We start from the raw sequence: 20632 nt of genomic DNA, 5'->3' as shown, positions 1-20632 counted from the left end.
AGCTCTGCTAAAATTCAGGCTATTTCAGAAGGGTAGGGGAAGAAACACTTTTAAACTAGGGGAGGATTAAGAGAGTAATGTGATGACATTTCCTTTTCCCTGTCTCCATACACAAACAAATGTATTACAGAGGTACGAACTCAGCCTGATATCAACAAGTCTGGACATATCCAGGGATGCCTGGCTCATCTTAAACACTGCACAGGACACGTGGAGAGTGTCTGCTCATGCACGGGGCTGACAGGAAAGCCAGTGTCACAAATACTCCAAATGTCACTTACAGCGGTGCCATGGTCTTCTAAGATTGCAGCTCCTGCTTGTTCTCTCAAAACCTAAGCTGCCTTAGACGGCTGTGGCTGGTGCCTGCCGGTTCACGCTGGGCAAATCTCAGGGAACGCATGGACAGCAGAACTGAGGGCTTGGGACTAACTATTATGTGGAATGATGGCCTAAGCTTCTGGTCAAATCACACCCCTCGGAAGAGATAACATCACCACTGGCGGGCTCTAAAGCCCTCATGCAGTGTTAGAGGTGAACGTGGAGATTCTACTACCACTCAGGTCAGTGTGAGGAAAAGGCCCCAAACACCCAGAATGAACCCACCTGAGGAGAGCTTTGTGGCCAGGACTGTATACTTTATGTTGAGATACAATCTCAACACAAATTAAACAGCTTGTTCTCTTTCTATCTTGATGCTCTTTTATTATCGGCCCTGAGTTGGGTCTGTGGGTGTGTCCCCTCCTCACAAAGGCCCAGGCTGGGGTCGGTGGGGAAGGTGGGCGAGGGGAGGAGAGGGGTTAGTGGTTAGCTGCCATCTGCTTATGGTGTAAATTCTGGGGATGGAGTAGCCGTGAGTGGGCCTGGGCCTAGTGGCCAAAGAAATCATGCTTTGCTGTGAGGGCAAAGAAGGAAGTTTCTGGAGCCACTGTTAGGTTCCCGTTTCTCCCAGACCCCAAGGGTCCTGAGGGACAGACCCTATTTGCATGTGTCTGAAGAAGGAGGGGGAGACAGGCCCCCAGGAAGGGAAAGGCCGTGAGGTGGGTCACTGGGGCTTGCCTGGCGCTGGCTCAGCCAAAGTGAACTGTTTTCCGGGCTGCAACGGCTTCACCAGTTGAAGGGACCTCAGCAGGCTGCCTGGCTCAGGCCCCTGGTCTCAAATGCAAGAGGGTGGTCGTGATCCCTCTCAGAAGTGAATGGGGTGAGTCAACGGTACCTCAGCCCTGAGCCTCTAAGGCACCTCGGAAAATAGGGGAAGTTAACCCGAGAGACAGATGTTTACGGCCCTGGGGAGACAGGCTTCGGCCTCCCCCGCCAACTCACTGGGCTTCCAGTTCCGGCCCTCCCTGACCTGAGGCCCAAAAGGAAATAAGGACGGGGAGTGTGGTGCCAGAATGACCCCCTCTCCCTCTCTCTTTCCAGAACACTTTGGTTGCTCCGAGTGTCTCCTAGTTTAATCCCGAGAATGTCCCTTGCTTTGTTTTGATCTGGTGACTGCCTATGTCTCTGAGGCCCATCCAGCTCTATCTTGTCAAAAAAGACACCAGTCTGGCTCCCCACCCCCCCCCCCCCGGGAACCCAGCCACCCTCTGTGCTGTGTGTGCTCGCTTGTTCCCCTCCTGTCTGCCCTCAGCCATAGACGTCGGGTCCTAGCTTGCATCTTGTAAGTGATCCCACTCACGCAGGCTCGGCGAACGCTTCCTGCACTATGTACTATGAAGAGAAAGCATTATGAAGTCCAAGGCCAGAACTGCATACGTGTGGTATTCGCAGTCATGAGGAAAAGCTCTGTAAGAATTTGATAACACCCTGTCCCAGTCAGGGAAGGTGGAGTGGGGGAAAGCCTCCTACTATTGGGGGCACAAGAGGGTCCGGAGGCAAGAGGCACAAAGTTCTAGAAGCTGCAGCTTCTAAAGGTGCCAGGCTGGAAAGGGACCGCGTGGGTGTTTGACGCCATCTTTTCTCACGCTCCCAACAACCTGTGAGATGGGTCCTATTACCCTGGGTTACAGATGAGGAAACTGAGGGCTGGAGCAGTGAGGGAACATGTCTCCGGAGTGTCTCTGACCAGACTGAACCCAGCTCTCACTTGGACCTCAAGCCAACTCCTGGCTGCTCTCCAAACCGAATCCTGCCGCTCGGCTGTCCCTCCCTGCACCACAGTCTGACAAGTCATCTCGTGATTATTTGGATCTTTCTTTGCCTCACACAGGTCACAAGGACAAGACACCAAAGCTGCCTTGTTGGAGCGCCAGCTCCTGCGGGTGTGGGCTCTGTTGCCCTCTCTGCATTGGGAGCTCCCTGGTGGTGGTGCGCCCCGCATCAGACTGGGGGCTTCCTGGGGTTGGGCCACACCTGCCCAAGAGATAGGGGACCACCCTCCTCTGTGCCACATCCCAGAACAAGGCTGGGCAGAACAAAGCAGGCAGGCAGCATGGCTGGGGCCAGGGTGGGGAGGAGAGGGTGCTGCCAGACAAAAAGGAAGCCCTCCCATACCTGCGTCCTTAGAGGGACTCCTCCAGAATGTGTGACCAGAGGCCTGGTCTCAGTCCCAAAAGGGCAGTCCCGTGGGGAGCTGGACTGCCCTAGGGCCATCCGTATTTACTGCCCGATCACACTGAATGGAAACTCACTGTCCCAGCCTTATGACCAGGGGTTAGGGTGGGGAGGATGCCCAAGGGGCAGCCCCTCGAGGACCTGCACAAAAGGCTTTCCACTCGAGCAGCCTGTCTTTAATGATTATAAAGGCACAGGAGTTTAATCCATTTTTGATGTAAGCACTAATAGCTCTATGTCCTTGAAGTTCAAAGCGGGCACATACATGTCACTAATTAGCCAAGCACAGAGCCATTCAGCTCCCTCTCATGTTTCTAATTAGGTCTTTAATAACAAACAAACTCCGACCTTACCAAACGGCCCCCATTCATCAGACAGTCAAGGAGGGTGGCTGCTTCCATGTTTACGGCTGCTTCGGGCCGTTGGTTTCTATATGTACCTGCTCTTAATCTCAGCCAGGACAGGCCTGTCCTCGAATCCCTCTGTGAGGACAAAGACCCCTTCAGCCTGCCCTGGAGGGACGGACTTCCTGGCCCTGTTGGGAGGACCCGTGGTGGGCAGGACAGCTGGCTACAGGCTGAGGATCCAGACCAGCTCTCCTGGTCATTAGAGGAGGTGGGGGCGAGCGACCTGGCTTGGCTCTATGTATCCACTGCTGAGGTGCGGATGCTGGTGACCAAGTCACAGAGACGGTGTGAGGCTCTACATCTGGCAAGAAGCTGCTGGTACTTGAGTCCATGGTTACACATTGGACTTGACCCAGGGAGCTTTCACTACTACTGACGCCTGGGGCTGACCCTGGTGGATTCTGATTTGATGGGTCTGCAGTGTGGCCTGGATACCAGGAATTTTAAAAATTCTCCTGGTGATTCCAACAAGCAGCAAAGTTCAAGAACCACAGTGTGGGCCCCAGTCTCAGATCTGCTCATCGGCAGTAACTATTAACAGGTCCGCCTTTATTAATAAATACCGTCCAGAAAGCCAAACCCTAAATGTTTAATCAACCACACCCAAGGATGGAAATCTGACTACAGGTTCCTTCAGGGATATCCATGATCCTGGAAATATTTTTGTCCCTCTCACTGCCTCCATGCATGAAAAAAATGCAAGATTGACTGTTTTCAAATGCATTCTCATCACCTGGAAGCCCCTGGCTTTCTCTTTACTCTTTTTAGCTCTTAAGGCACTGTCACTATTGTCCCCCCCCCCCCCCACATGACAGGGGATCGAGAGCTGTGGAAACAGCAGCTACCTAGAGCTACAGAGTTGAAAGGTCCTCAAGCACCCTCTAGTCCGAAACCCTGAAATCACCTAGCCTGTTGGGTGACGGAGCTAGACCAGAACCAAGTCTTTCCAATTCCCTACTCTTTCATGCTCTCATCTTCTTTTAAAAAAACACTGTTATTATCCTTCCTTATCTGATTAGTCCCCAAGGCAACCTCGTCCCCTAGGAAGGTGAAGGAAAGTAAGGCCTCTGAGCTATTTCTGTCCCAAGGCCAGAGCACTGACAGCTGTGGGTCCAGTCCCTGAACCTGGTGTAACCCTCCAGCAACTCATATCCAAGCCTGACTTGTTTTTCTAGGCACCAGGTCGTCGGGGAGACACTGAAATCTCAGGGTCTGCCTCCGTGGAAGATTTAAGGACTAAAAACTATTTCATGTGCCTGGAGTGGCACAATCTAGACCCAGAAAAGTCAAACAGTGTGGCCAAGGATACACAGCAAAACTGGATCCTCCAACATCGGTCCAGGTTTTCTGGTTTGGCTGCTGTGTTTGGGGTCTTCGGTTTTTTCTGGAGGCTGGGTTGACACTGCCAGACCCTTCCACCTGGGTCAGTGCCTAACTGACCCCTGACTCCGGGGTATCCTGTGTCCCGTGTGTCTGTAAGACTCTGCCTCTCTTTCCCCCAAGGCCCGGAAAGCCAACCCTCTGCAGGTTACAGTCAGAAATAACTTGCAGAAAGAGAGCCGAAAGCGGGGCTGGGCAGTCTTTGCCTCCCACAGTGCTCTGCCACGGTGCACAGGTCTGCACTGATTGCTTACCACAGACCTGGACAGACCGTTTTATTAATATTAATAAGTAACCAGGAACAAAGGGCCCCTTTATTTTTAGCTTTCTCTAATTGCGTAGTAATTACTCATCTACAAAACAAATGAGCCCCTGCTCGCGGTTGCCATAGTACCGGGAGCCCAGCCTCTCTGCAGGACGATTGGCCGAGGATCCCGCTGCTCCCACCTCCGGCCCCGCCCCTCCACGGCCATTGGTCCGAAGCAAAGCCCCAGCAACTGGGCGGCCAATCCGCTCCCAGCCCCAGGGCTAGGCTGGGCTTCCTGGCGACCTTCCAGATTCAGTCCTCACCGCTCACGGGAAGGGATGTTGACTCATCCCTAAGGAGAACGGGAGAAGGTCTGTCTTGCCCACAGAGGCCCTCCCTTGTTCCATCGCCTAGTTTCTTCTGGGCAGTGGCAAACTTCCCTCAGTCTTGTATTAGCTAAAGGCTCCTTTCAAATAATAATAATTACCTTCAGGCCGGCTCCCTCTTACCCGACCACGCCTCCTCTGGGCCTCCTTTGTCTGCCTGTGGTCTGAAAAGGATTCAGGGACTGGAAGCCAGATCAGAAACGTCAGCCAAAGCCAGACAGAACCATGACCTTAAGTCTGCAACAGCAGAAGCAGGTGCAAAATGTGCATATAATGCTTCCTGAGGCCTCTTGTAAATGGTTTTGGGTTCGCTCTTCCCCCAAGGATAGGGAGAATTAAGTTGATGGGTAGTGGTGGTTTGCCCTTGAATATGTGTTCAGAATGCAGACCTCTGCTCACGAATCGGAGGGGCTGGTACGATGGAGCATCCGCTGACATGGTTGGGAGCACAGATGTGATGAGACAGACCCAGGTTCCGGTCTTGTCTCTACTACCTCTGACAAGCTAGCTAAGCCGCAGTCTTAAAATTTTAAAAATGGGAATGATAGTGCCCTCTTCATAGGATTAGGAGAATTAGATGGGGTAAGGCAGGTGGGCTTGGCACAATACTTGGCTCACTCAATGCGGGAGTTATTATGAACACTATTATGATTACTATTATCATCATGTATTAAAATTGGCTGGGAAGTGTCTCTAGCATTCTATCAACCACTTGCAAGATATCTTTCCCTTAGGGGGCCTCGCAGGTGGGTGTGAATGTTGAGATGCTGGCTGGAACCCTCCTATCCATGCCACAGAGTGGATTTCATCATGGCTCCCCCATCCTGACAGATCTACTTCCAACAGCCAATCACAGCTGTTCAAAAGCATTATTTGCCCACCTCCTGTTCTGCAGGATTCCAAGCTGGCAAGGGGAGACCTTTTCATTATTATTAATAAGCATCCAGGAACAAAGGGCTCCTTTATTTTCTGCTTTCTCCGATTGCATAATAATTAGTCATCTACACTAAGAATGAGGCTGACTTTGCCTCCTGGAGTACTGATGGTTTATATTGTTGGAGAAGGTAGGCACCACTCTGAGATACATGCAAAACATGTTCCATAGAGTTTCAGAACCCCGCCTTTCATCCAGAAGACCTCACCAATCAGGAAGGAGACCGAGGACACGGTGCTGTGTTGAGGAGGGGCACCCTGGGTAGGGTTAATCAGGTGTGGCTTCCTAGCAGTCTGAGCCAATTTTAATGGAGGGAGCAAAGACAAGGACAGAGGGAGGTGGATTGGCAGTGGCTGCCATGAGGGCCCAGGAGTGGGGACCAACAGCCCTAGGCAGGGAATGAGTAATAACTTGTTGGCAGAAGCAAAGGAGAGTCACAGAAAACTAAGGTGGGGCATGGTGAGGGAGTGCCCTCCTGTGTCAGCCTTGCTCCCCCCTTCCCTTGTTCCAGGTCACCAACCCAGCCCAAGCCCTAGGGAATGGAGAGAGGGGTCAAGCTGTGTTCTGTGGGGGTGCTGCCAGGCTGATCTCCTTTAGCTGGTTCCATCCTTACCAGGCTCCACTGCCATGAAGCATACGAACCTCTCTCTCCCACCAATATGACTGTAGTGATCCGGTTTTCAAGGTCTCCCAGAATCTAGCCTGCCCTCGACCTCATCGTGCCTATACCCCCACTGCCCATCAGACAGCCTCCCACTGTCCCCCCTCTGACCGTGCCCTGAAATTCTGTGTCCCACCCCAGACCCCAGCATGATACTGAGCCCAGAGGTCATCAGCTAATAGGTAAGAGCCGAAGGCCTGAAGCCGCTCTTCCTGGGCAGCGACAGATGAACATTTATGGAGCGTTTACTCTACATGGTCTGTCACCTGTCCTCCTGCTTTCAGCCTGATCTCTCTAGTCTACCCTGCTTTCAAAGCTTGGCTAACATACAAATCTGATGTCACTTCCTGGGTTCAGGCCTCTCTGAGGCTCCTGGTTGCCTGCGTGAATCCAGGCTCTGGCCCTGCCAGCCCTCCAGCTTCATCAGTGGCCGCCCCTAGGCCCCCAACCCCACCCCATTGCATTTTACTCTCCAGCTGCCGGGAACCATTTGTAGGGCTTCAGATTCACTCCTCTGTTTTAGGCTCTGGTGGCTTTGCACATGCTGTTCCCCCTGGTTCTTGGGGAACTCCTATTTGTCCTTTAAAAGTGGAGTCACTCCCCTGTGAAACCTTCCTTAGCTTCCCAAACAAAGCCAGTCACTTCCTCCTCCGTGCCCTTTCTGTGACTGGATGGATGGCATCATACCGTAAGTACCCGTTAGCCTCCAGGCTAGGTGGGGAGACGCTTGAGGGCAGGGATTGTGCTCTGGATTCATCTAGGAGATTCCAGGGCTGTGGTGGGCTTCACGCTTGTCCACCCAGCAGCATTCTCCCTTCCCCTCCTTTATCTGCACCCAGACTGTCCTTTGGAAATCCATCCTTCTCCTGCTATTCAGTTCAGAGGGGACTGGATCTCACCCTCAGTGACTGGTTCTCTGCCAGGTCTTAGCCAAGGAGCACAAAGCTCTGGACTTCTGCTAGAATTCAGAACCATCTGACCCCCTCTTCTTCTAGACAGGTTGGCGTGAAGCAGGAAACTGTTGTGACCATTTTGCCACCGTAGGAAAGCCAACATCATGACAATATTGAAGCAAAAAGGAGGACAAAGCCAAGGGAACTGCAGACAAAGAGCCCCAGCAGTCTACACATGAAGCCCACTCTTCCACGGAGCTTCCAGAATGTTGGTCAATAAGTCCCTTATCATATTTTACCATGCCGAGTTGGGTTTTCTGAGATAGCCCAAAGCACCCTGACTCAAGGCCTGGCACAGTGCCTGCCACATGTAATAATAACTACTGTTGTTATCCACTTAATAAATATCTGCTGAACTAAATTCCATGGCAGGTGCGCCCTGGGCCCAGTTCTGAAATCTACATCTGAGAGATGGGCCTGTGAGGTCTAGGAGCCTGAGTCCTCCGCGGATACAGCGCCAGCCCCAAGGCTACTGGGCTCTCCCAGCATCCTGCATGTGGGGGGGCATCTGGGCGGCAGGTGAGTTCTTCATGAACAAACATGTTTCTCTACAGGGCTATTAAAGGAGGCCAGAGACCTGGGTTCAAGGTGAGGGTTCTTCACCCTTGACCAAAGCCTTGCTCCCCAGGTAACCAGCTGGGTGACTTTGGGTAAGTCATGCAACCATTCTGCAGATCCACTTTCTCTTAAAACCAAACATGCAAAACCAGGCCAAAAACCTCTGCCTTCCTGCCTGTCTCCTGGGCTAGTTGCGGTCATAGGCATGGCAATCTAACCTCTGCCGAAAGGTAAGGAGCCATGACGCACCCAGGTCTGTGCTCCTTTGATGACTCTCACCAACATGTGAGTTCACCAGCTTTTGGGGTGCAAGGAGGGGGTGCCCCTGCCCATCTCTGTTGTGCTCTCTGTGCTCTTATGGAGCTTCCAAGGGCACCACCACACTTTCTACCCTCCTCCAGATGGCAGGGCCTGGGCTCCTGAGCCAGCATGAGAGAGAGGGCCAACCAGCTCAGGGGGCAGGCATGGATGTGTCACCCTCTGAAAAGAATTCCACTGATTTAAAAGACCCTTAACATCCCCCTACTCCATTCACTATAGGATTAACTTCTATGGAGGTCTGGGCTTCAAGGCTAGTCACTAATTGCACTAGAGTTGATTTATCAAGTGCATGGTGTTTCTATTACAAAATTATTGATCACAGCTGATGTATTTTATTCTCAACAGGGTTGGTCCAAAAGCCCTTGGAAAATGAATGAAGCCGAGGTCAGCAGCAGGCAGCTCCACACATTATTATAAATTCACTGGGGTTACTGAAATCCAACACAGGCCTCTTGATGGCGAAAGAACCAGCCCTCCCAGAAGCGAAGATTTTAATGACAAACTGAGAAACGAGCTGCCCATCCCCAGGACATGAGGCGGTGGACTGAGAGGTAAGTCTGGCTGGTTGCAGCAGCTGCTCATAATGGGTCAGGGATCTGCTCTCCCTCTGGGCTGCCGTGCTGACTCTACGCCATGGCCACAGATGGGGCTCCTTCCCAGCGAGAGGGCATCCCCAGGACCCTACTCCCCAGATGGGCTGTCTTGGGGCCGTCATCCCCAGAGGATGCTTGCTGCTAGCACAAGGGAGGCTGGCTGGGAAAGAAGAGACGATTGCCCTGAGGCCCCCCTTCCTGGACATCAGATCCTGCTGATGGAGGCGCAGAAAAGCCATCCTCAGAAATGAAGGCAGCACGTGGATCCATTTTCCTTTTTGACATGAAGCTGACAGCGTGAGAAACAATGCATCGTGGGAAATAGGGACTCTCAGCAGGAGGGATCTGGATCCTCGGACCACTGAAGGCAAGACATGTTGTCTGCCTTTATATTCCTTGGGGCCTGGCACAGAGCAAACCTTCAATGCCTGCTTGGTTGAAAGCAACATCCGGGAACCCTAAAACGTATGCCACAAAGAATGCAAGTAATTCCGGATCCCTCCGGCAGCTGGAGGAGCGTGTGTGGGACACTGTTGTTCACGCCCCTCAGGCCTAGCACATGTAAGGTGAAGGGGGTCATGGGGAACATGGAAAGTACCCTGGGTGGGAGGGGTGGGACAGGCAGGCCTGCTTCGTGTGCACCAGCATCTACTCTCCTTTATGGTTCAAGTTCAACTATTTCCTCTCCCTCCTGAGTTGAATTTTACTTTTGTTCATTGTACCTACTGGAACTGAAATGGTTAGGATGTCCAGTCACAGGGTGGCAAAGCCATTTCCCTAGCAGAGCCAGACCCCGGATTTAGGCCACTAAGGGGGGATTTTCGCTGGCTCTGCCTCCTGTCCCACCCTCCTTCCTGCTCGGCAGCCTGCGTCCGTTGGCAGCTTTAGCAGCCCCAGAAGCCTGCCGCTTCCAGCCATTTCCCCCGGCCCCCCCCCCCCCCCCCCCCCCCCCCCCCCCCCCCCCGCTCCGCAGGAGGGCTCTTCCCTGATCTCCCTTCCTGGGCCTCGGGGCCCTCCTTCTGTCCGGTGGCCAACTGGCCCGCTCACTTGCAATCCTTGTTCGTGCTGATGGTGGCACGGACCTCTCTCCACCATTCTGCTCTGTCACCTCACACTCCTCTGGGAACACCATGGACGCTGTGAAGTCCTGGGCTTCAGTCTCCCACAAGAGACAACCTATCCCTTGAAGGCTCAGGTCCCACCGGGTCCTCCTGCAGCGTTAGGTCAGACTCACCAAGCAGCCGGACTAAAGAGCAGGTCCCCGGTGGCAACTACTACTTCACATCCCATCAACTTGTAAAGATTCGGGCCATCTCCAAAAGCACTCCGTTATGGCTTGTCCCCACAAATGTAGGGGAGACAGCGTGTCCAGAGACATGGACTGCCCATGCCCCTGAGCCGAGGGCAGAGGCTGCAGGACTGGGAAATCTTCCTGGCAAGGTGGAGGGAAACTGTGGCCTCCCCTCTGAATGTCAGGGGTTCCCCTTCTCCCTTGTCTCCACCTCCCCCCCCGCCCCCGCCCACGGAGCTGTGCCAATAATCTCCGCACCCGGAAGGTCACCACTCTGACGCCACCTGTCCCCCCCCACCCTCCCGTTCCTTGGAGAGCACATGTAAAGGCTTTTCCTTTATCTTCACCAACTGTAAGAACAGATGCTAAGCTTCACTAGGACCCAATGCATTCCTCGTCTGCAGATCAAGGACCTCAAGAGCTGAATCCCTTTCCCCACCATGTCTCATTTGCCCTCCGCCCCGGGGACTAGACCGTGTAGACAGGACTGCCATGAGGACCTGTTCCCTTGACAGGCTGGATGTGAGCTGGCAAAGGACCCAAGGCGTCGAGGGCCTGGACAGGCCTTGCCGGTGGGCCTTAAGAAAGAAGAAAAGACGTGCTCTGTTCAAGAACCACGTGAGGAAGACAAGAACAAGGCAGAATTGTCAGACTCCTTCCGATCCTGGTTCTGTTCTCATTTACTAGAGCTGGACGTGCTAGCAACAGAGACCTCAGTGAGGAAGGCTAGAGCTGAGGGTGGCGACCCAGTGCTGGACTGGGGGAGCAGGGAGTGTGAGGGGGGGTGGTGGTGGCTGATGGCGAGAACATGGATCCAAGCCCCTTGGCAACATTGAAAATATGGAGCCCCCTCTCTTCCTGGTCCCCCACGCTATCCTTCAGACAGCCGTGCTGTGCCGGGCTGTCGGAGACCCTGTAATATCAACTCAACAATGCATGTTCTAGAGCTACAGCTACCAGGACATCTACTACAGTGCATGCATTTAGTTCAGTCCCACAGAGACATACACTCTAAGAACAGGCAGGGGAGGTGTGAAATGTTTTACTGGACAACAGGTGTTTTGGAGTTGTAACTAATAAAAAAAAAATCGAAAACGAAAGTGTACAAAAAAAGACATTTCTCGAGAGTTGGATATGAGTTTGTTTCTTGAACTGTTTCATCTGAACAAGCAAAAACATGCAAACCAGCTGGTACTAACAGGAAGCTGGACACTGAGAGAGGATTAATAGGTGTGGACAAACCTTCCCGCTGAGCGTGCTCAGAAGAGTGTTTGAGAGGAGGTGTGCAGATCCTAGTGTAAGAGAGGCGGGAAAGTATGCCTCAGAGACACGCTCTCACCGCAGCCCCAACCAAGCAAGAGAAAAGACAACAGAAACATGACTCTCGCACTCACCACCACCGTCAGGAGCTCATGTTACTAGACTGGAATAAAGCTGGCAAGTATAAAGTACAGTAAGGGGTCCTGGCTGGGGCCGGAGATGGGCTGGGGGGGGGGCGGGCGGGCAGGGGGCTCAGAAGCTCTTCGACTGATACACAGACCCACCCCGTAATGTCCCCCAGAAATAAAAGAGCCTGAAAATCCGAACCACTTCCCTCACCTGTGTGTGTGTGTGCGGGGGGGTCGTTGACCAAACTGGATTTAGGTTTGGGTGGGACATGATGAGGCCATCAGAACTGAATGAATACGATCAAAATAAACAAACAAACTCTCGACTGAGCACAAGAAAAGATGACATTTCAGACTACCGGGTGAAGGTAAAAGAAAAGTGACCACTGATAGTGAAGTTATCTAGGAGTCGCAGGGACCTCCCCTGGCGGGGGGTCACCTGAGCCCTGCTCACCTCAGGTCCTGCGTGAATTAGGAAAAGGTGGGCAGGCTGGCCCCGAGGAGTTTTTGAGGTGGGTGCAGAGCTCAAGGCCCCCCTGGACCTCCTACCCTGACACCATAGCCCTGACAGATACAAGTTGCCAACCTGAGCAAAATCCAAGCTGCTTCTCCACCCCCCCACCCTGCCCACCCCACGGCCCTCAGCAGGTGCTTCTACCTCAGGAAGCTCCCCCAGTACATCATAACATGGAAGGAAGAAAAACCAAAGTGGTGGAGCTAGACAAAAATGAAAGGCAAAATAGGGCCCTCCACAGGACGCCTGATCCCTAGACCAAGCCTGACAGCCAGGCCCTGGGGAGTGGAGGCCACATTCCCTACTGTTTGGAGTCCCCTGCCAGGGTCGGCAGAGTACCAAGCTCAAGGTCAGTACTCCACCACAGGCTCCCTGTACCAGCTTCTTCCTAGAAGACGATGCGCCTGGACTTGTGACGCCCTCCAACAGCTGAGGCTGCTTGCTTGGGGGGGGCGGAAGGAGCACCCCCGCCCCCGGCAAGGAGCTGGCACTGGGGGGCGGGGAGGGTTGCAGGAGCAGGGGAAGGGAGAACCGGGCAGTCAGCCTTCAGTGATCACCTGCTGGCCTAGGCTGATGCACAAATGCAAACAAGCGTGTGCCGTCCCTCTCACATATTTGCCAGAATGCCACCAAGGGGCCACTACAACAGGTAAATAGTTGGCCATCTCACCAGGCTCGGAGTCCAGATTATTTTCTAGGGGGAGGGAGGGGACAGTCCTTACAGGCCAAAATGCACTAAAAGAAAGACAGGCAGAGATCTTCCTTCCCCAACCTTATAACCCTGCTCCAGGTCCAAAGTAGGGGGTTGGGGGTGAGGGGCTGAGCTACCCTGTCTACACAGAGGCAGGTGTCTTCCAGCCCAGGCGGTGTTCTGACTTTGGCAGGCACAGTCTAGTCGTCGCCCTGGGGCTCACCGCAAGCCCCTGACCCCCAGGCAGCACTGTGGGATGCCCTGTAGCTTCCTGGCCGAGCCTGCACCCCTGGGGCCAGGCACCTCGGAGTTGAGGATTTACTCCTTGCACTAACCTAGGCTGGTGTGGGGCAGGTGGTCTGGGAGCACGCTCCTGAATAGAATTCACTAACAGTGCAGCAATGAGCATGGCTGACCTCGAATGGCCCCTGGGAGACTTAGCTCCCGATGGAAATGGCTACAAATAAAACACCACTGATCCTGGAAAAAAAAGTGTGGTTGGAGATGGCTCTGGAGTTTGGGGTTAGGAGCTGGAGGGAGGGGGGTGGGTGGGACTCCCGCCTGGCTCTGGAGGTCCGTGAGAGGGAGGGGGTGGCGGGGGGGGGGCACAGGCCATGGGGAGACCGCTCTCAGACTCGCAAAGAACCCCATGCTGCCCTTTAAACTTGCCATGAAGTCAAGGAGAATGGGGGTGGGGAGAGAGGCAGGGTTAATTTCGGGTTAAAGTTTAGTTTCATAATCCAAGTTATAATAAGAAAGAAACTGAACGGAGAAAACAACCAACAACACTCAAAAATCTCGAGTTTTCTTTTTGTCGTCCCCCCCACCAGGCACAGGTAGGACAGAGGCTCATTTGTAACGATACCAAAAAGCACTCAAGTTAAAAAACCAAACAGAACAGGGAGACACCAGGCAGGCGCGCCCGCCCCCAGGGCAGGGGCACCAAGGGACACCGGCCTGAGGGCAGGTGGGGGCCGGCCCGCTGGAGGCTGAGCACGGGCGCCCAGCTCTCTGGCTAACTGGCCCTCAACAGCCCCCAGACAATTCCCGGCCCCTCCAAACAAATCCCCAGTGGGTGATTCCGGGGAGTGGATCCTTTGTAGCTCGAGGCAGTGCCAGTTTGCATGGAACGGATTTTTACTGATGTTTCTAAAGGGACTCACTGTGCCAGTCTCTTATCACTGAGGGTTTGGGTTTTTGGCATTTGCCCTCTGGGCTTTTAATGCCCCATTTCCTGGTACCCCACCAGCACCTCCCTCCCCCTGCCCTCCTCAGAGGCCTGTCAAACTAACTCCTTCCCGGGGTGCTCCCGTGCCCTGTCCACGGGGTATAGGGGAGAGAGCCGCAAACCGTGGCTACCGAGTCTAGGAGGAGCAAGGGCCCCTCAGCGGCTGGGGTGTGGAGGCCAGGAGGCCTCCCTGGGAGCCGGGCACAAAGCAGAAACCCCGCTTGCTTAGGAAGGCGGGGAGCATCTGGGGGAGAGAGACAGAAGGCCGCTCTGGGGCCTGCATCCTGGACATACCCAGCTCTAGCCTGACCCCACAGTACTGCTGGGGAAAATGTTCCCACCTCAGCTGAGGGGCTCTAGACCTCCTAAGAGGCTGGGTTTGGAGACCAAAGGACCAGGGCAGTTTTGTGGGAGAGAAAAACCCCAGTTCCCTCGGCAGGTGGAGTCCAGGAGCTCTCTGGTCTCTGCTCTGAGGATGCAATAGGGGCTTCAAGAAATCACTCCATTTCAATCCCAAGACCGGGGTTTGAGCTGAATCAGCAAGGCCACCCACCAGGTGCAGCAGGGGCCTGGAGGCCAGGAGTTTCCCTCTCACTACTTGGAACTTCTCTGGCTAGGTCAGAGGCCCAAGGAAGGGAGCCTCGTGAAGCAGGGAAAGCCGAGGAAGGAAATGCGGCAGGTGCCCTGAGGCCGGCTGTCAGGTGAGGGGGCCGTCCAGAGTCAAAAAGAAGGTCACTGCTCTTTTTCCGAGGAGAGAGTAAGAGTCTACCTTTGGTCTGCAGTCCCGCGACTGACCCCCACTGGGGGCTGCCCAGGGGGGGCAGGGCCTCGCCCGCGCCCACCCCCCCGTCCCCACCCTCTGGGCTGTGGTGACAATAGTGGACAGACGCAGCCACACAGATCCAACAGGGCCTTTACCTTCCCCGCACACTGGGGCATGCCTGGGAGCGCCTGTCCCGCACACCTCCCTACCTGAGCCTCTCGCCGCCGCCACCGCCGCCGCCGCCACTGGTCCGTAAGCCGCTGCCGGGAAGCCTGGCGGGGAGAGAGGAGCTGGAGTGAGGGCCGGACCCTGGCAGGGGCCCCCCAGCACAGCCCAGGCTCACAGGCCGCGCTCCACCCCGCCTCCAGAGCATGGGAGCGAGAAGGGAGCTCCGCGGGGCGGCCTTTAGGAGGGACCCAGGTCAGTGGCTCCCAGGCTTCTGGAAGGCATAGCACCTTTAGCTGTGTTTGATTCCTACACGTGTCACCCCAGAAACTAGTCCTAGAAGGCACACCGAAATCATCTCAGAGGATGAGGAGGATCTTCTCTTGGGAGCAGGGCGGGGTCCCTGCTGTCCTTGCCATGACTGAGGGGGTCCCCCAGGGTGTGTCCGGGGCAGCGCCAAGCATGGCCCAGCGACCCCCGGAGCAGGTGGCCCCGAGCCTCTGGGCAGCACAGGCACCTGGGCCAGGAGTTGGCTGAACTCCAGCTGCTCTCCTAAGGCTCTGCTGGTCCAGACTCTGGAAAGCCTAGCGCTAGCAGCATCCCAGCCCCGGGCTGGAGGACAAGGTGTGCCGGGAGGCCCGGCTGACCTCCTGCGTACACATGAAGGTAGCTAGGGGAGGGAGCGGGCAGCCGTAGGGACCAATGTGGGGTGAGCCCTGTGGCTTTGTCTCTGTTTCAACCTCCCGAGGCACATTATGGGGATTTCGATCCGGCTCTTCTGTCTGAGCTCCACATGCTGATCAAGTCGGCAGTGAAGGGTCTCCTAGGGATCTCCATCAGTGTTTGTCCATCTAATAACACCCCGGGCAGCAAGGCTGTCCCAGAAATGGGACTGAAGGTCAGAAGGGACAAAGTGACCCAGTGTGGCTGCAGAATGTCCAGGGGAAGGAAGAGGTGGGCCAGTCCCCTCCCCTGGGCTTCTCTTGGCCAGTAGCATAATGCACACACAGTCACACTCACACGCGGAACAATCACCATCTGCCATCCAAGCAGACTTCTCGAGGCCTGATTTCAAGACCCATTTCCAAAGGCTGTGGTTTTAAATGATGCGCCAGAAGCCAGCAGCAAACAACGGGCAGCCAGACAGCTGCTCAGCTGTAGCCACTGGGCCTTCCAACCAGGGACCTGCTAGAAGACCCAGTGGGGGACACATGCACTGCGGGGTGGGGGCAGGGAGCAGGGGGAGGAGAGAAAGGAAAGAGAGCCATCCCCCAAACACAGCGAACTAGAAGCCCACTAAACTCTAAGACTATTGTCCTAGCTACACGGAACTACTGGGGAGGAAAAGAAGTTCAAAAAGGAACAAGCTACTCTAAAAAGGTCAGGCTAAGCTACTTAAAATGTCAATGAAAAAAGACATACTTGCATTTAAATATGGTAATAGGGCTGTTGAAGGGGGAAAAAGAAAGATCCAGGTGAAATAAGGGTACAAGGTCATCCCTGGCTGCTGGAATGGGTCTCCCAGCTCCCGTGAAGAGCCCCCACGTGCCAGGAGACCGCTCCCTCCCCCGAGGAGGCTGCCAGGGACCCATGCCACCTGAGACCCATGAAGGCACTCCCCCACCAAGTCCTTTCCCCCTTTCTTCCAAGCAGGATCTAGGTTTCTGGAAATGTGGGTGGTGGCAGAAAGTGCTGAAGAAAGTAAGGAAAAAGTCAAGTCATTTCTCCCTGTCCCAACCTCCGCACACCAGGCCCCCCCACTGCAGGCACACGCAGCAGAGCTCAGGGGACCCTGAAGGAGAAGGAAGCAGACGGGGAGAGAAGGAAGGTCAAGTTATTCTTTTGCACTCCTCACCCGTACTTGAAACGGGTTTCCTCTTCCTTGGAAGCATGAAAAGGTGTGGCGGGAGGGGGGGGTGGGAAGGGAAGGGGGGCAGAACCAGGGGGAGGCGCGTTTAGTCAATAAAAAGACATTTAACAAAAGGTCTATTTTCTGGAGTCAAGTGCATTTTTGACCAAAAAAAAAAAAAAAAAAAGTCCTAGAGAAAGAGGAAGAAAAAAAAAACTTATCCAAGAAAGGAAATCCATTATCCTTAATCTCAGATAAAGGTTTCTGCTGGAGATTGAGCATCAGACACCGCTAACGGCTGGAATTTCATCTCAACCATCAAGCAGGGTTGAGCAGACTGACAGGTCTGAGAAGAGGCTGGGGGAGGAGAGCTCAGTCTGCCCCCCACCCCAGAGGGGGGAGCCCACAGCCCTCGCAGTGACTCCATCTGAAACACCAGGACCACAGCCCCATGGCCCAGCCCAGCCTCTGTGGGAATCTGTCTCGGACCACTTCCCCAGCTCCCTGCCATTCCCCTCCCGTCCTCTTAGGCCGTTCAGCTGCACTGGTCACCCCACATACATTCTTCAGATGACCTGGCGGATAAGCCCGACACTATTACCAGGGGACCCCCATGGGTTAACACAGATCCAAGAAAGGGGGGTGTATGCATGCATGTGTGTGTGATGGGGTGAGGCTGCCCCAGCCAGGGGCTGTCAGAGGCCAAAGAAGCATAGTGACCCTGGCCTAAAGCTGTCCTGATGGAGAACAGCCTGTCTCTAGGACAGCAGGAGACACCCGAGGACCAAGAGGCCCTAGCCCAGGGACCGTGGTGGAGATGAGCCCTCCTGGGCTGGACCTGGACCTGAACCTGGAAGAGCTGGGGATGCAGGGAGAAGAAGCCTTCCAGACTTGCCTCGTGGTCCTGTTTTCAGCATATCTCCCCAGGCCCCGAGGAGCCAGGGGTCATCTATGGCAGCCTTGCTGTCCGGGAAACCTCTCATTTTATTTTTGGAGGGAGAGGGGGTCCGGGCTGCCAAGGAGAGAACTGCCCCGGTTGGGGGTACTCAGGAGAAGACCTTGGGGGGATTAGGCAGAAGGTCTGACAGGGCTCAGGCTTCCTGCTGGGGCTGAGGCCCAAGCAGAGATACATGGCAGAGCCCCTGGCCCCTGAGTGCCCATGGCTGTCCTAGCACCCCACTCACTGCCCAGAATAGGTGACCATTTCTTCTCTGCTGCTGGGAATGTGGGCAGAGGCTCTTATGAGACAGGTGAGCACAAATCTTGGGTTCAAATCCTGGCTCAGCCATTTACTAGCTGTGTGACTTTGGGGACGTTGCTTAACCTTTCTGTGCCTTGATGTCCCCATCTGTAAAGGAGGTGATGATATTAGTGCAGGATTAATATACACAAAATGCTCAGATGAGTTCCTGCCAGGGAGTAAGCTTAAATGAATGTTAGGTGTCATTTTGATGAGGCCTGTCCAGCCATCAGCTCTGCCTTTAAGACACGACTCTCCCGCTTTCCCCATGAGGGGTCACAAGGTCAGATAATCATAAGCACACAGGAGGCTGGAATTTTTTACCCATTAACAGTGGCCTGTAATCCTTCATATTGTCCCAGCCTCCTAACGTCATTTTAGTGGAGCTAAAGTTCCCTAGCTCAAGATTTGAGTATGTATTCCGTTCAGCTCTAACAATGACTGGGCCAAGCCGGCTGGCATGACCCTCCTGCTCTCTAATACTTCCCGTTTCTTAGTAGTAAATCAGGCAGCAAAGAGAAAAATGTTTTGCTGATAAAATCTCAGGGCCTGGGGGCTTAGGTTGCCCACCTGGGAACTTGGGTGTTAGGAATGAGGTCTGCTCCTCCTGTTCGAGAACGCTGCATGCAAAAAGAGGGTGCCTGAGAACAAGAGAATAATGCTGATGCTAGAATTCCAGGCATGAGCAGGTGCCATGCCTTATTTAATGGCAGTCAAACCCAAAGACCCAGTCTCGCTAGTCTGAAGCTCCCCTGCCCCTCAGATGGGAGAACAGAAGGATCACCGTGCTCAATGCCCAGCCTCCATCCCGTTGCCCAGGCCTTGCTGTGTAACTTGGGCATGACGCTTCACTTCTCTGGGCCCTGAGTAACCAGCTCATTGTCTGCTGTAAGGACGTGAGGCCAGAGGACCTCTATGGTCCCCTCACCTCTGACCCTGTATGAACTGGTCTTCCTGACATAAAAGGATGACAAACCCAAGTCTCTGTCCCCGGAAAGCGGTGCCTCTGGGGTTGGTACGACCACACGTCTGGGTTCGTAACTCATCTAAGTAAAAGCTGTCACCATCCCACTGACCGTGAATGAGATGCTTTTCTGGACTTCTCCGAGCTGTAAGAAACTTGATGGCAAATTAGAAGTCAATGGCACTTTTGATTTTTTTGAGAATCCTAGGACACCACACCTCCTGCTGACTGCTTCCGTGGCACGCACCGGTTTCTGCCTCCCCGGAGCAGTTATTTTGATGTGCACATCTTCTCTTGCTGGGTGACAAATTCTTCTGGGCAGGGAATGAGCCCCATGTCCCACTTAAGGCCTAGTGCAGAGTCTGCCCCAAAGAAGATTCTCGTGGAGCATCAGCTGCTGCTGGTCAGGATGTCCTGAGGTGGTTCCTGAGAGCCAGAGCTGGGAGTCACCTGCACACGTAGCTGCCTCTCCTCAGGCAGCCCTCCAACCCCAGGGGGGGTGCGGGGGAGGTTACACAAACTCAAATGCCTGCAGAAGTGTAATGAACCAGCGGAGAGGGCCGGGCGATAGCCCCTAAGAGCACCCTGCTCTGTCTCCCATGCTGGTCCCCACCCCTGTCATTCCCTGGACCACCCGGGGAAGCTTGACAAAGCCTGAGGCCTGGGTCCTACCCTGCAGAGAATCTGATTTAGCTGGTGTGGGCTGCAGCCCGGACAGTGGGACCTTTAACTGCTTCCCGGGTGATCCCAATGTACAGCCAAAGGCAAGAACCTTTGGTTGAAAGGCTCTCAAAAATTGTAAAAAGTTCAAAGCCACTGCACATCTGCACAGGTCCACCACTCTGCTTCCTCGTGGGAAGGAAGGCCCTGCCGACGATCCGGCAGTGACTCTCCTTCTTGGGACCATGTCTCACGAGACCCACGCAGGGCCTCCATTCAGAGCAGCGGGTCTCTAGCCTGGCTGGGGGGGGGCGGGGGGCGGCTTTCACAACACACTAAGAATCGGGGGGGTCCACATCTCTAGCTTTTAAAGGCCTTCCAGGGGTGCCTGGGTGGCTCAGTCGTTAAGCGTCTGCCTTCAGCTCAGGTCATGATTCCAGGGTCCTGGGATGGAGCCCCGCATCGGGCTCCCCGCTCGGCAGGAAGCCTGCTTCTCCCTCTCCCACTCCCCCTGCTTGTGTTCCCTCTCTCACTGTGTCTCTGTCAAATAAATAAATAAAATCTAAAAAAATAAAAAAATAAAAAAATAAAGACCTTCCAGATGCTTCTGATGCACCGTGGACGCAGAGAATCTCTGACTTAGAGGAAGCCTTAGCTTGTAGTCAACACCGAACGGTGCCTCCATCCTATCGGCTGTGGGGCGTCAGGTTAGGTAGCTCTTTCTCTGCATCCTTTTCCCTGCCTGGCTTGAAAAGATGCTAGCCTGGGAATGGGCTGCAGGGAGACAGTCCTGGCAGTCACTACTTATTTCTGTGACCTTGGAGGAGTTCGTGGGCTTCTGTGCCTCTCGCAGGAAGAGGAGATGAGACAATTCAGAGCTTCCTGA

The 20632-nt window shown here is 54.3% G+C and overlaps 1 protein-coding gene across 1 annotated transcript in view; it reads right to left on the bottom strand.

The window, feature by feature from the left end:
• The window catches only part of MSI2 (musashi RNA binding protein 2), a 382942-nt gene that overhangs the window by 12884 nt on the left and 349426 nt on the right, over positions 1–20632 (bottom strand). Inside the window, exon 10 of the mRNA XM_032429243.1 lies at positions 15078–15140. Coding sequence (XP_032285134.1) covers positions 15078–15140 — 63 coding nt within the window. The remainder of the gene's footprint in view (positions 1–15077; positions 15141–20632) is intronic.

The sequence above is a fragment of the Phoca vitulina genome, unplaced genomic scaffold, assembly GCF_004348235.1.
Source record: "Phoca vitulina isolate PV1807 unplaced genomic scaffold, GSC_HSeal_1.0 scaffold40, whole genome shotgun sequence".
Taxonomy (NCBI): Eukaryota; Metazoa; Chordata; class Mammalia; order Carnivora; family Phocidae; genus Phoca; species Phoca vitulina.
This window is presented reverse-complemented; position numbering and strand designations above follow the sequence as displayed.